The sequence below is a fragment of the Bicyclus anynana genome, chromosome 21 (genome assembly GCF_947172395.1).
Source record: "Bicyclus anynana chromosome 21, ilBicAnyn1.1, whole genome shotgun sequence".
In the NCBI taxonomy this organism is placed as follows: Eukaryota; Metazoa; Arthropoda; class Insecta; order Lepidoptera; family Nymphalidae; genus Bicyclus; species Bicyclus anynana.
In genome coordinates, this window is record NC_069103.1 from 3,359,116 (window position 1) to 3,374,452 (window position 15,337).

A 15,337-nucleotide genomic window follows, 5' to 3' on the forward strand; every position below is an offset into this window, starting at 1 on the left:
CATAATCATATTTTATTATTATATACACAGAACTTATCTTCAGAAAAAATATTGCAGTAATCAAATTACTATTTTAAACAAAATTGATACAAAGAATATATTTTTTTGTATGTCTGAGATGCGCGTCACGTTAAACAAAAAAAATAACGACATTATTGGCTAATAGTAGTATATAAAAAAGTGTGTGTCAGCTCTGACGCACGAATGGAGTTTACTCTTTCAGATCGACTGTCTAAATAGATGTGTTGCCGCGCAGCATATTTATGAAAGTGAAAGGTGCGCAACCGAGGAGCCGCAGGGGCAGCACACGGCGAAAGATGCGCAGAATAGGTAGCGTAAAAAACGTAACGCTGTCATTCGTTTCATCGAATTTTACTGCCCATATTTTTTTCATACCAGGGGCTATATATGAAAAATCGATTCTTAAGGAGTAAACTCCAAAAATGTTACTCTCTAATTCCATTACAACAAAAGAGAAAATAATTTCCTATTCAGCCACTATTGGTCTGGTTTTTTCTTTTTACAAGAAATGTTGTAGAATGCATAATATTCCTAGTCAGACTATAATTCTACGTAATTAAAGTGGATAAAACTGATCAGACCTCAAATGACATCTATACTACAGCTCTATGCTGGGTGTACTACCATAGATTTAAGAGTCGTACAAGTGTACTAATAACAAACAAATTAAAAATTAGGGTATAAATCACTATTCATTTCACACCTAATAATAATTATAAATAACTTGTTCTTAAAAATAATTAAAAGAAATTAAATTTATAAGCTTAGAACAGTAACATATAGTTAATATATTATACTATTATAATACTTTATAAAAAAAAAATCAATACATAATTTCAAATAAATAAGACTTATTGGCATGTGTTTTCTACCTTTATTTCTTATTTGTTTGTTGATAAACAATACACATTGAGTAAGGCTGTAGTACAGATTCTAGAGCTGTTTGTGGGTGGGTCCATTAGCTAGCAGAGCTCATACTCTGAAGACATGCTCTTTGCAACCCTGACATTGAATATTGATTTATTTATTTTATATATATTACAAATACATAATACTTTTTACATAAAACAACATAAGCTATAATAATCCATCCATACTTTAATAACATGATTTATCTATTTAAGTTCTTTGAACATGTATATGGAATTTACACGAAGGCATTGACTGGACTTCTGCTGTCACAATACTATTGATGCACAGATTTGCCAGGCCACCTCGTATCAAGCCACATGTGTAGGCCACGTACTGCAAGAAAAATAAACCAATTTAATATATTAGCCCAAGATGCATGGAACATTTTCACATTCGATTACTAGTAAGTTAATTTTCTGTGAGTAGCTTCATCTTGATGTGACACTCAACTTTTTTGTTTAAAACATTCTTGATTCTGGTAGCTAACTGGGTTACTAGCCCCTGTAGCCAAGTGGCACATTGATTCTCGTTCTATGATCACAAATGCTTCAAAAACTAGAAAAAGTAGAAAAATGACAGATCTTAATTAAGTGACCTGTCGATTAGCAAATTCCCATACATTTCTCTAGTTTTTGAAGCATTTGCAATCGTGGAAAGAAAGTCTATGTGCCACTTGGCTATAGGGGCAGGTAATAAAAATTTCTGAGAGTCGGAACAAGATAATACACCACATAATTTGTAGGACAAGTTAAGTTGTATAACTATTAACAGTAAAAAAAAAACCAGCCAACCACCTGGTTAGTAACATTGGCATTTATGATGATGATGCTGCAACAGTGTGGCCTTCTATAACATGTGCACCTTTTTTACTCAACCCTCGATCATCTTCCCCCTATGCCATTGAGTTAAAATACACTAGCCTACCTCTACATTTTTACACAAATATTATCAAGAAGAAAGATTTGTATTTTTGTATGCAACAAACAAACACCGAAACTACTGGACTGATTTTAAAAATTCTTTCACCAATGCAAAGCTACATTATCAGGCAGTAACATAGGCTATAGTTTGTACCCATATTTCAACGGGAATGGGGACTATGAGGATACAGCTGAGTATTAGTAGAGGTATACAAATTGAGCTGCAAGTAAATATGATTAATAGTAAGTTAGTAATAAAATACCCTTGGTGCATATTCCAAATATTGGTGGCCATTGGAAAAGTTGGTCAAGAATCTGAATGCGTTGTCTTGCAATACATAAACACCTTGATGGTTTGTTCTTAGATTATCAATCTGTTTTTTATAGATACACGTCCAGAAATCTGTGCATATGAACTTCATAGTGTCCAGTTCATCTTTGAATCGGGGCCATTCCCTGGTCAGCCTTTCCATAATTTTGTAACCGGCTGCAAACCCAATGTATTCCACAACTGATAAGTCAACTTCCTGAAAATTTGGAATAAATTAGTGTTATGTTTTACCAGCACATAAATCATGTGAATACAGGTGAAGCAACGTATAGAAACGTCCAGCCGAATTTCTTTTTAATTACTTGTGCCCTAATGTGTCATAATTTACATCAAAGTGTAAGTAAGTAGTTCAGTAGTGAAATTACCTTACTACCGTTTGTGGTTTTAGTTTGTTCTAGAGCGTAATTTATTATTTCAGAATGCAACAAATCAAATACAATATCATCAGCCATTTTATTGATTTATATTTATCAACAATACATCCACTGCTGCTAATGTCCACGATTAAAACAATCGTATAATTTGAATTAAAAAATTAAGCCAAATGCTGCACAATAAATAATATCATTACTTTATCAACGGTAAAAAATAAAATTGAACTTTTTATGAAAAAATAATTTGGTTTTTATGTTATTTTAGTTAACCGTGTTTGACGTTTGTCCAGTGTTACCAACTCTCCAAAATATTTATCCCTAAAATTTGTGTCAAAAACCCCTAAAATCGCCTTAATTATTGAGTTGTTCCTCTAAAAATATTAATTCATAATAATTTAGAAATAATCTGCTGTAATATGTTTCAAAAGTCTATATTACGTCTATACATACTAAATATTACGTCTTTATCTGAAGATTCAGATTTTTTGAAATCATACATGTTGACAATGAATAAAAAACATCGAATAAAAAAAACAATAACAATTTTTTTTATTCGATGAAAATTGCCGCCAGTTGCCTCAGAGTGGTTGTAGAATAACGTATTATATATCGTTATAAGTCGCTAGGTCAAGAAAGAAATATTAAAATTACCATAAATTTAAAAATATTAAAGAGTCAAAAATCCCTGAAAATACCCCTAAAAATTTCAGACCGCTAAAAATCTCATTTTACTTATTTGCCCCCTAAATCTGGGGGGAAAACCCCTAAGTTGGGAACCCTGCGTTTGTCATTTATTATTTATGACCAGGACCACAGACGACAAATGGGCACAAACGGATGTCGGCGACTTCTCGAAATTCGGACAAAAGGACAGAAGTAAATTTTTATTTCTGTAAATCTGTAAATAATAATATCGATATTTCGATAGATATTTTATCTCAGTCCTACTCTCTTGTACCGAATCGTAAATCTATGTACTCTATAGCTTTTCAGTTCATTTTCATTCTATTATCCAATCCCAATCCAATAGAGACAATCCGTACACATTCCAAATTCCAATCCATCCATTCCTTAAAGTTCCATCAGTCCATAGACTTTCAGTCAGTCGTAAAACGAATTTAGTGGACTGTGTACTGGGTCTATCTATCTATGATTCTATTATTAAAAATGGCGAAATATGGTATGTGTTTAATTCAGATACAATTTGTGAAATCAAGATTGCCGTCAACGATACTTTCCTGTTAATGCGGTTTTATTTCATTGTGATCTGAGTGTTCCATTTATAAGGATTTAATTATAGTTTTGTGTACTTTTTGTTTTCTAAATATGGATGTAAATAAGTTAGCCGAAATCAAAGATGGCGATTCGCTGATATTAGTGGAAGCGCCATCTATATTGGATGTGCCAAAACATAAATTGGACAGAAGTGTGAGTGTAAAGAAAAAAAGAAGGCGCGGGAAGACCAAATGGAAAATCTCAAAGCCATTTCTCAAAGTGCCCTGGCAGGATAGGAGGAAGGTCGTCAATACCAAGCGAAATAATCGTTTTCGGAAATTAGCCTTGTCCAAAACGCAGGCCCCTTTCAACAACAATCAGTTTCTTATGGAAATCCACAAACCAGAGCCAGAAAACAACTTGTATCTTTTCCGAACTCCGTCTGCTCGCACCAGAGATTCAAGTTTTAGTGTTGATTCAGAAGAAAACTATTTTTATTCTCTTCCTGAAGACGAAGAAGAATATTTGACAAAGGAATTTTCTAGTGTATATGAAGATGCTCAGTGTGAACGTTTGTCTAATATGTCCAAGAATGAACTCATTCAAGAGTATCTACTCCTTGAAGCCAAATATGACAATCTTGTAAAGAGAAACGAACGCAGCAAGCCCAAAGAACCTGAAGACGAAAAAGATACAAATGCAACTGACAAGGATATGTGTGCCACAGATGCCGACAGCATGGTGACCGACCGGGACACATCTGGTGCTTCTATCAATTCAGGTTCCATGGATGAGATTTCATTATATGATGCTGTGCAACGGTTAATGGAACAAGAGCAGCAAATTCGGGAGCTTAAACTGGCAAATGAAAAGTTGATACTGGAAAATAGCCACCTTAGGCATAACCAAGGCTCGAGTGAGGACTCTGAGAGTGATAGCTCTTCAAGCTCAGATAGTTGCAGCAGTTCTAGCTGCTCCAGTCCCGAGCACGCTCCTGCTGCGGTAGATGGTGCTGGTGACATTCCAAATGGGAATCATGTTCATGAAAATGGGGAGCACACTGCTAACAGTCCAGATGATGAGCAACCAGTTGTCAATGGGTTTCATAGCCCAACTGAATAAATATAACATGATCATTCCATAGTTTTCATAGTAGCAATCTTGTTGCATGTTTTCTGGGTTCAATCCCCACCCCATTGGCGTATTGTACCCACTACGAATACAGTCTTTCCTGACTAGTTGGAGGAGACTGGGAATATTGGTCATATGTATTAAAAAAGATAGGGCAAATTTTTTTAAAAAAGAAATCTGGTAGTCACATTTAACTGGCAGAGGAAAAGAGGGAAGTATGCCCCACACTTTATTTTGTGTACTAGAAATAAATAGTTGTTGAGTTTTACAAAATTATAGACACTTCATGACTTTATATCTTACGTACAACAGCCAAACACAAATGGCCAAGTGCGGAAAAGGCCCAGGAAAGAAGAAGAAGACTTTATATCTATGAAATTTTAGAAGTTAGCTTGTTTATTTCTTAAAAATATGTTTGCTACCGAAAGCTATGGAATATTCATATCAATAATAATTTATGTGATATGTTGTCATTATTTGTCTTAAGCAGCAATTAGTGTTCATACCATTAATATATGATTATAGTATGTAAGTCTGTTTGTTGCTGTACTCTTATATGTCATAGATTGTAAGACTGCTACTGTATTGCAAAACTTGTGATAACATTGTAATTGTTGGCTGAATATATATATTACAGTTAAAATGGATGAAATAACACATTCAGGGAGATGATTTGGGAACATAACTGCAGACAAACATGTAAATAAACATTACAGTCATTTATGTCATGGAAGTTTCATGTCATAGAGTTCGGGTAGATGGCATGTACAGCTTGTGCGGATTAACTTGACACCTGGTTTGAATGATGTTTTTACTGTATTTGTATGTGTTTGGTAGCCAGGTGTCAAGATAATGTTGACAGGTTATAAATAGTAGTCTACTTTTAAATCACACTGGTTACATCAAAGTTTGGCAATAGAGTGGTTTTGGGAATGTAATTGTGAGATCTCATCTTAGATTTAGTGGAACATCTGTGATATCCTTGTGGATGTTTTGTTAGTAGTATAAAATTGGTTGTGCTTTTTGCTTTCAGGATGTTTGGTTATTAATATTTTATGGGAATCTAAAGCCTGACAGTACAAAGTGAATTCAAAAATTTAACTAGGCAATAAATATATCATTTCATAAAGTAAAAGACAAATGTTGCTTGAATGGAATTAATACTGAAATGTTGAATTCATTAGAATGATTTAAACTAAAACTTAATTTCAAATCTTTGATGACTTGATGAGTTTAACTTAATCAGTATTGGTCCAAGAATTCCAAATCACCATTATTTTGTAACTAACTCCCATTTTATGTATAGTTTGTTTGTTTTTAAATTAAATCCCTATTTCTAAGCTCATATAAAACAAAGCCTCTATAAATTTAAATTTTTTATAATATGTATCTTTGTTAATTTTGGAGTTTGGAGATATAGACACAGACAGACAGACCATCCGATCTAGTCATGTTTGAAATTAATATTGTCGATCCAAATAGAAGATACCGACGAATTGAGAACATTCTCCTTTTTTATGTTGGTTATTAATGCTTGGTAATGATGTTTGTTATCGCTAGATCATATTGTGAAGTATTTTTTTCCATTTTTCATTGTTTTAATTTTATTTCATTTATTTGTTTCAATATGGCTTTGCAATACATTTAGCCAGTCATCAAGTAATAATTTTTATCAAATAAATCATTAGTGCGAAAGTGGTCAATATAGTTGTTTGTTTTAATAATCAAAGTAATGGGAATAAAGTTTTAGCAATTGTTGAAAGAAAATAGGTATGTAACATGACTAGAGAACGGAGATAAAAATTGTCTAGTAATTGCTATTAATAGTGTTTCTTATGAAACATTGCAAAATTTATTAAATTAAACTTGCATTAAGTTTTGCAATGAATAAGTAAGGAATAAGAAGATTTCAGACATTGCAACTATTAATGCAATATGCTCGATGTGTCATTAGGTACTAATTTTGCATAATATTTCAAGTGATCTAATTGGGTAAGAGAATGAAAATAAGAGTTTGAAATATTTATTAAAAATTGTTGTATTTCACAATGGGATATGAGAGTATGGAATGGTATAGTTTAAAATAATAGTATAAATGTAATGCGCACTATCCATAAAATGGATCTCACTTTTATATTTACACAGGACAAGGAAAATAGGTACATAGAATATGCTTATATAGATTTATGACTAATATATTATTTGTTTGATTGAAATAATATAATATTTGTTATGTTGTGTCAAAGTGGCATTAAGATGTTAGTATTGTAAAATAGTGTTTAAGTGTAAGTGTCAACACTAATACATGCATAGTTCACAGCACATTGCTAAAAGCTCAAATGTAAAATGATGAGTAAATAACATCATATCTGTAAACAAACTAAGGTGCAGGCCTGGGACTCTTACCAAATAAATGCCTTATCTACTTGTATCATTGACATTTATGTACATGTGATAACTGATAAGTATTTAGTATCTATCAATGATAAGACAAACAAATATACAAGTAAGTGAAGCATGAGGTCCTTTTGGCCTATTCACTGTCCATTATTAACATTGAACTCATTCATTTCTTAATTATTCATGAATTATCATCAGCTGAGAAATGACATCTACCTACTGTATGATAAACATGAAGAGTTGTCAGTAGGCACCTATTGACATTTGTTGCATAGAAACTCAATTTCGTATAAGTCAACTAACATACGTCAAGTTCGTGAATTTGCAGGCTGACCCTTGTTATTTATAAAGGCTGAGGGTTTTTCAGCACATGCTACAAGACAGACTTATCCTGAGTGAGGAAGGGAAGATTCATTATAGTCTTTATAAATAGGCTACCTCCCAAAGCTACCATGATTCAAGCTTAGGCTGACGAACTTTCAACTTTTATAAAATAACGAATGTCTAGCCATCATAGACCAGTATTTTTTATATACTCAGAGGCACAATTATCCGCCCATTTTAGTATACTTGCGCTTATTAAAGTGGGCGGATAATTGTCTCTGAGTATATATGTGTGTGCTTAAACTATGCATTTTATGGCAGTGACACCCATAAGTCGGGGATAATTTTAAGCAGTTTTTTTAGAATTTTAGACAATGCAATAGATTGCATTCATACATTTTAATGTGTAATCGCATAATTCTATGTATAAGTTGTAAGACAGGCACAAGTAAAATATATTTGGATTTATTTTTAAATGTCCTACAACCACACATAATTATACAGCATGATAAGGAAACTGTTATCTGAAAATAGCATAGCAACGTGTTGTAAACATTGTACACATATGTGTTTTGCCACAATTTAATTAAATATGTATGTATACACAAGTATTTGAATAAATGTAGTAGGTACAAGATGCAGTTAATACACGACTTTGATAAACATCTGCTTCAAGGTTTACCTTTTACCATTAACTAGCTGACTTCGCGCGGTTTCATCCGCGTAGTTCCTATGTTGTTCCTAATGGGCTATCTAACACTGAAAGAATTTTTCAAATCGGACCAGTAGTTCCTGAGATTAGCGCGTTCAACCAAACAAACAAGCAAACTCTTCAGCTTTCTAATATTAGTATAGATAATGTGTGCATTTTCAAATATTTTTTTTATCAAGTCAAGTTTTATATGACCTTGGATTCTTAAATGCCAGAATCAGCACCTGGTTTGTTTATTTGCATTTAAATGATAGGTTTTTAAAAGTTTTTAAGCATAAAATTAAATGTAACAGTTTTTTTATCATGTAATTGTTTAGTATAAGATATTTTGGTAGTTTTATAGCATGCTTAAAGTAAAATCGAGGATGAAGTTACAATCCATTTGAATATTAAATTGTGTTGTGTAGTTTTGCTTACCATATTTTATTTATAGAATACCATAATTCATTGAAAGGTTTTTAGAGTGAGTCTATTTTATGTTTAAATATTTTACAACTTACATTAAGTTTATCTTTTCTTGTATATCTTAAAAATAAAGTAGAATATTGATTCTTTTTACAAGATTTTTTACTATGCAAAGAAGTCCATAAAACGCAGTAAATGTTTATACATTTTATTACAATACATGACCCAGTTTTCTTATCAATATGGATCTATGGACCGTGATGTAGGTATCTAAGTAAATACATTTTTTTTTATTTAGTGAGTTTCAGTAAGACCTGAATGTTTTTTTTATTATTTACAAGTTAGCCCTTACGATCTCACCTAGTGGCAAGTGATGATGCAATCTAAGACGGAAGCAGGCCAACTTGTTAGGAGTAGGATAAAAATCCACAACCCTTTCGGATTACTGCAAAGCTATGTAAGCAATCAAAATATAGTTATTTATAAAATAGCCAACCTCTTTAGTTTGATTGTTTGATGGGGATAAAATATTATTTGCTGCTGACGTAGATTTCCATTGGCGAAAGAATTTGTTAAATTGATCCAGCTGTTTCAGAGTGTGACGAAAGATTTTGTGGGGGTTAAAAACAAGATTAAAATTATTTTGATACTTTGTAATGAAACAATAATTGTTTTATTTAGACTTTATTGAATATATTCAATTAATCTTACAATTTGATCTCTGTATATTATACTAAATACACCTTTTGGATTCCAGTCAACTCTTTATCCTTAGAACTATTGGGGCTTATTATTTATAATTTACAAATATAATTACTAATAATTCAGTTTTTCTTTTAAGATTCCAGAAACACCACAAGTAGTTTGCTAGATGATTATTTTAGGTCTTAAGTTTATAATGGCTTTTTTTTCGCCTTAGATTCTGGGGCATTTGGGTTAACACCTTTGTAAAACTGTTTTAACAGAGCCATTGCTTCATCAGCACACAAGTTTCCAGACAGCATATAATGAGGTTCATAAAATTTCCTTACATCTAACACTGTGTAACCACCAAACCTGTCATTTGGGCATCCATAGATAACTTGATTTACTTTCAAAATGTTCAATGCAGCTGCACACATAATACAAGGTTCAACAGTGACATAAACATCAATGTTTCTAAAATAATTTGCATAATCAATATTGTTTTCTTTACAGTAATCTAAAACAGTGTCTATACAGTTCATTTCAGCGTGCCTGGTTGGGTTATGGGTAATATTAACACTGTTCCTAGACTCTGCTACGATGTTCTCGTTGATAGTGAAAACACAACCAACTGGTACTTCCTGAGCTGCTAGAGCTTCGGATGCCAGTTCCAAGGCTCTTTTCATGAACTCTACCATTTTGTATATTTGAAGACAGATAATGGTTTATTGAAAACAATGCATTTTTATGCGTCTAATCTGGTTTAATCTTTTTCCATAACTAAATGCATTTGATTACATATTAACATTAACGATAGGTCTCACGCAGCGCGTTTGGAGTTTGGACTTTGGAACCTCAGTTTACAAGATTGAGATTGAGAATTCTTTCGATCCATAAAAATTAAAAGACTTTCATAAAATAACTTGAGTAGAATAAAAATAATATAAAAAATAAAAATACAGGTTTACAAAGTTTAATTTTAAAAATTCAAAATTTCCCGACTGTCAATGTCAACGTCAAACTGTCAGTCATTGACACATTATTTTTTTAAGGCTCTGAAATCTAGCCTTTAACGTAGTAATTTTAGAATACTCTTTGTTTTGTGTTGTCACAGATTTATCAATAATATACAGATGTAGCGAACGGAACAAGACGGTGTCGAACCATGGAAGGATACGAAATTCAAAAAATAGAATTAAAAAAAAATTATAATAATCTATTAACTTATCATATAACCTCATATTCATATAACCAACCATGTAAATGTATGTTTTCCGGGATGAAAAGTAGGCTATGTGTTAATCCAGAGTAAAATCTATTTCCATTCCAAATTTCAGCCAAATCGCTTCAGTAGCCGCAGCATAAAAGAGGAACAAACATACTTGCACACAAACTTTCTCCTTTCTATTATTAGTGTGATAGCACGTTTATTTTGGTATATCCTTAGATTTAAGAGTCGGTACAAGTACTTAGAATTCTATGGGTATACCTATTTAGGTCCAGCCTCGTTAACTTACAAAGGCTTGGGTTTGAGTCCTGGGGCGGATAAAGAAATTTTGAGACCAATAATTTATCAAACGCCAGTGCCTCAGGTCGGAGAGCAAGAGAACTGAGAAGATGCCGTTTGCGGTTTTATCTGTGCCTACGAGTAGTAACATAACCTAAAAAATAAACCTTGGTTGAGTTTGCTGTGGGATCTTCTGATGGGTCCGAGGCGCTTTAAAACCCTTTTAACTTTGATTATAGGTTTTCGACTTTAATTACCTCCATTAAATCATGACTTACCTTGACGTTTCAAAGGTGCTTTTATACTATGCCTAATTTAAATAAATGATTTTTGGTGACGATCTGACGATGATCGTAGGTATCCAAATGAAGGCATAATTGTCACCCAAATCTCCCCAAGAAGTGGATCCCATACTGGACAAATCCACTTTCAAATAAAAAGAATTTTTGGCAGCCTCCGTAGCGCAGTGGATTTACAAGACAGAGGACCTGGGTTCGATCCCCGACTGGGGCGATTCAGGTTTTCATAATTAGTCTAGGTCTGGCTGGTGAGAGGCTTAGGCCGTGGCTAGTTATCACCCTACCGGCAGACGTACCGCCAAGCGATTTAGCGTTCCGGTACGCTGTCATGTAGAAACCGAAAGGGCTTAGATTGCATCATCTCTTACCATCAGGTAATGAAGGGCTAACTTGTAAAGGAAAAAAAAAGTTTCATAAGTGCTTGTAAAGTAAGCCTAATTGAAATACCATCGGACGATGATCTTAATTAAATGAAAGTATAATTATCACCATAATTTTCCCAAGAAGTGGATCCCATAGTGAACAAATCCACTTTCAAATAAAGATAATTCATGCAAATTCAAATAAAGATAATTCATGGGATGCTGATTCACCATGTCTGTCTTGATTACAAATTACAATGAGAATTACAACCAATTTCAAAAATCAGTTTATTGATATTTCTAATATTATGGCTTGCATAAATGCGAGTAAATATCATAAACACCCATCTTTTCTTTAAGGGATACAAAATACTAATAGTACTCTTATATACTCAGAGGCACAATTATCCGCCCACTTTAATATACTCGCGTCTTATTAAAGGGGGCGAATAATGAAATTGTGCCTCTGAGTATAGTTTAAATTTAAAAAACAAATAAATTATTTCCGTAAAAAAAAGGTATCACAATCAAATTCAAAATTCTTGTTCTTAACATAATAACGTCAAAATTATACTTAATCAATATCACATATCAAATCTCTTAATAGATAAACTTATAATAGAATATATGATTAGAAAATTAAAGATAATCAACACGTAAAACTTAATAATAAGGGATAGTTTATTGATTGTCCATTAATCACGAGACTTGATCTTTGACAAAACACAGAGCAGTCTGGTATCCTAGTAATTTAAGTTTTCGACTTTACTTATCACCATAACAAGAAAGTGCTTGTAAACTGAGCCTATTGAAAATAAATTAATTTTGATTCTGACTTTGCCAACAGCTACACACAACACAATTAACCACCATACTCTTGAAGAAAGTCTTGCTAATTTTCCAGATTATTTGGAGTTTCCAAAAATACATGTGGTTTTGGAGGACTTAAAGTAAAAGGGGCTTAAGTCGCCAAATGGGAGGGTTAAAAGCTTCTGAAAAAACATCACGTGAATAATGGACAATTTATACATGTCAATGATACTTCCTATGTCACAAAAACCCATAAAATTAAAACCAAGGTATGCTTTAGCAGTTGGAAGACCTCAACTAAAGTTGAGTTGGAAGACTATTATAACACAAAGATACTTAAAGTTTGATATTTTAGTATTTTACCATGTCTAAAAATTTATGTATGCCGCGTATTAGTCATACATATTGTTTTCAGAGTGGACTAGAAGTTTGGCAAGATTTAAAAATAACTATAGAATTTTGACCAAGGTGCTTGTAGCCATTTGGTACGTTGATGCTCTTTCTACAATCGTTAACTTTTGGCTTGGGGGAGGCTTTGGCCGTGGCTAGTTACTACTCTACCAACATAGCGTTACTCTACAACTTAGCATTCTGTCATAAAGAAACTGAAAGTTTTCATTTAATAACATTTTCATCCTCCTATTTACAAGTTAGCCATCTTAGATAGCATCATCACTTACCTTTAGACGAGATTGTAGTCAAGGGCTAACTTGTAAAGAATAATAAACCCTTTGAAAATTAAAAAATGTGTTGGAATGACATTTTCAGTTATCAAGTGGATCTACCATTCCCATATATTTGTTTAGTTTTCGGAGAGTGTTTGTAGAAAGCGAATCTATGTGCCATATGGCTACATCCTGGATCTATGACAAGCTCTTAGATCATAACTTAGGTGTAATATTTTAATAAATCATGTTTATTTAATTCTGCCAATGCTTTTTCTTCCCAATTATTATTATTCACACTTCTAGGACTTGGATGGGATAAATACAATATCTGAAAAAAGAAATTGGATTTATTGAGAGTTGTACAATACCATAATACTCAATTGATTATTAGAAGTAGAACAAACCTTAATTGAACTTGAAGGCAAATATTTCTTAATAGCTTTCTGAGCCCTGGTTTCACAGAATTTTCCAATAGCCACCACAATCTCCACTTCATATAGTTTTAATAATTTTACAAAAATTGGGTCACAAATATTATATAAAGGTTCCATTTCAGATACCTGTAAAAACGGTAGGTTTTAAAACACACTCAACACTTCCTTATGATTAAAAATTCACTCTGCATCTATTGAATGTACTTTTAAGAGCATTTATATTAAAATTTTTTATAAAAAATAAATATAAAAAAAACAATAAGTAACTTAATTCTTGACATATCACAACAATTTTTTTTTCTAAATAAAAAAATTAAAATAATAAAATGTCTTGTAAGGGGAGAAATAGGTACCTTAAAATCTCCAGGTGTAAGATTGCAACCATTACTCTTCATCCACTGTTGGTTAATGTAATTATAAACAAAACTTGTAGCAAAAAATTTGTCTGGTGTTTGACAAACTGATTTTATCAATCCCCAAAATCGTTTTCCGCTCACCTATAAATATTTATTTTTCAATATAAATCTACCAATTGACAAACATTTGAATAAAAGAACAGCAAAGCTGGCTTATTAACAATACACACTTAACTTTCATTTCAATATAAGTATTTTGTGAGATTGTCGGAACAGTTGGTTCAATTTATGAACAGTAGGTATATGAATTAATATCAAGTGGTATGTAAATGAATTTACCTCTGTCCTTTTGCAGTTAAAACCATCAACAGGTCGCTCTTTAATCTCATGAGGAGGCTTTCCAACTGGACCTTCAATACCTAACCAATCCCTTACTGAACTGATTTCACCAAACGGTACCTGGAAATGGGTAAGCAAATGTTTTAGAAATCTTTATGAATTCCAGTGTTTGGATTACATGGGTGGGTGGGTAAAGGCAAAAGGTGATCAATACGTAAATAAAAATTAATCGTCAGTTTGTGATTCCAAAATTGTTTGCTCAAGTGCTTAAAGAAATTTACAAAAACAAAATTTTTGCCTGTCTATTTGTTGTCCGGGCTATTCTCTGGAACGGAAAACCGATTTTAATGGAATAGAATACTGGAAAACTATATGGTTATCGCGGGAATTGTAAAAAGTTAATTTTAGGCAGATGACGCGACGTCCGGTAGTTTTACTCAAACTTACAGACATGCTTATTTTTGAAATTTGGATAAATACAAACCCCGGTCTGAGACATACCCCAGGGTCCAGGGTTCATGCCAAAAAACATTATTTTTTTCTTTGTGTTACAATATTTTCGAGCATACATTTCAAATGTATGTCTCGCATAAATGGTTGGATTGTACACGCACTTCACAGCTGTCGGTAATTGGAATAATGTTAGAGCCTCATTTAATTCGTCTACTAATTCAAGAAATTCATCACTCAAATCATCGGATTGGTTCTCAGAAGAAAAAAACGACGATACTACTTCAAATTCCATTGCTCTTTCAGTTTCAGCTTTTCAGCCTAATGCCTATAGCAATGACTCATGCATTCATTAGTGCATCACGTAGGTATTTATTGTTTTAACTTATTTAGTTTAATATTTTTTAGTTTACACTTTACTCTTTGTTTTGAACTATACTGTGACCAATAAAATTAACTAATTTAATTAAAGTGTGTTTTGTTTTGGTGCGTTCACTTGTTCAGTGTTGATTTCTGTTGATTTGTTTTGCTTTTGTTTGTTTGTTAGTTGTGTCAGGACTGTCAGGTGTCAGTTATTGCAAAGAGTATAATAAGTCTAAGGTTATTGTCACAAACGGCTTAAAAGATGTTATTGTTGTTTTGTTTCTTGGTATGTTTACAAACAAGCCTAGCCGCACCGTAGA

At 32.6% G+C, this 15,337-nt stretch overlaps 4 protein-coding genes across 4 annotated transcripts; 1 reads left to right on the forward strand and 3 right to left on the reverse strand.

The window, feature by feature from the left end:
* Position 1: 1 nt before the first annotated feature.
* Positions 2 to 2,755, reverse strand: LOC112047225 (trafficking protein particle complex subunit 6b). The gene is made up of 3 exons (XM_024084258.2): positions 2,550 to 2,755; positions 2,117 to 2,380; positions 2 to 1,266 (listed from the first exon to the last, which is right to left on the reverse strand). Exons 1-3 carry the CDS (start codon positions 2,634 to 2,636, stop codon positions 1,141 to 1,143), a joined length of 477 nt encoding a protein of 158 aa, XP_023940026.1. The 5' UTR covers positions 2,637 to 2,755; the 3' UTR covers positions 2 to 1,140.
* Positions 2,756 to 3,635: 880 nt separating this feature from the next.
* On the forward strand, positions 3,636 to 8,901 carry LOC112047191 (uncharacterized). Its single transcript, XM_024084210.2, has one exon. The coding sequence runs from the start codon at positions 3,885 to 3,887 to the stop codon at positions 4,893 to 4,895; it is 1,011 nt and encodes a 336-aa protein (XP_023939978.1). The 5' UTR covers positions 3,636 to 3,884; the 3' UTR covers positions 4,896 to 8,901.
* Positions 8,902 to 9,413: 512 nt separating this feature from the next.
* Positions 9,414 to 10,421, reverse strand: LOC112047190 (tRNA-specific adenosine deaminase 2). Its single transcript, XM_024084209.2, has one exon. It carries the CDS (start codon positions 10,125 to 10,127, stop codon positions 9,639 to 9,641), a length of 489 nt encoding a protein of 162 aa, XP_023939977.2. The 5' UTR covers positions 10,128 to 10,421; the 3' UTR covers positions 9,414 to 9,638.
* Positions 10,422 to 11,871: 1,450 nt separating this feature from the next.
* Positions 11,872 to 15,236, reverse strand: LOC112047222 (single-strand selective monofunctional uracil DNA glycosylase). The gene is made up of 5 exons (XM_024084252.2): positions 14,689 to 15,236; positions 14,205 to 14,324; positions 13,863 to 14,006; positions 13,480 to 13,635; positions 11,872 to 13,403 (listed from the first exon to the last, which is right to left on the reverse strand). The coding sequence occupies exons 1-5, from the start codon at positions 14,947 to 14,949 to the stop codon at positions 13,296 to 13,298; spliced, it is 789 nt and encodes a 262-aa protein (XP_023940020.2). The 5' UTR covers positions 14,950 to 15,236; the 3' UTR covers positions 11,872 to 13,295.
* Between the last annotated feature and the right edge of the window lie 101 nt (positions 15,237 to 15,337).

Bases quoted from the DNA above. Each gene is read 5' to 3' on its own strand.
- LOC112047222 (XM_024084252.2), bottom strand. From the start codon at position 14,949: ATGGAATTTGAAGTAGTATCGTCGTTTTTTTCTTCTGAGAACCAATCC. The intron at 14,007-14,204 runs GTAAATTCATTT...AAATATTTATAG, and splicing joins TTAACTGCAAAAGGACAGAG to GTGAGCGGAAAACGATTTTG. The intron at 13,404-13,479 runs GTTTGTTCTACT...TTCTTTTTTCAG, and splicing joins TGCCTTCAAGTTCAATTAAG to ATATTGTATTTATCCCATCC.
- LOC112047191 (XM_024084210.2), top strand. From the start codon at position 3,885: ATGGATGTAAATAAGTTAGCCGAAATCAAAGATGGCGATTCGCTGATA.
- LOC112047190 (XM_024084209.2), bottom strand. From the start codon at position 10,127: ATGGTAGAGTTCATGAAAAGAGCCTTGGAACTGGCATCCGAAGCTCTA.
- LOC112047225 (XM_024084258.2), bottom strand. From the start codon at position 2,636: ATGGCTGATGATATTGTATTTGATTTGTTGCATTCTGAAATAATAAAT. The intron at 2,381-2,549 runs GTAATTTCACTA...CCAAATTTTCAG, and splicing joins AAACCACAAACGGTAGTAAG to GAAGTTGACTTATCAGTTGT. The intron at 1,267-2,116 runs GTATTTTATTAC...TTTTTCTTGCAG, and splicing joins ATTTGGAATATGCACCAAGG to TACGTGGCCTACACATGTGG.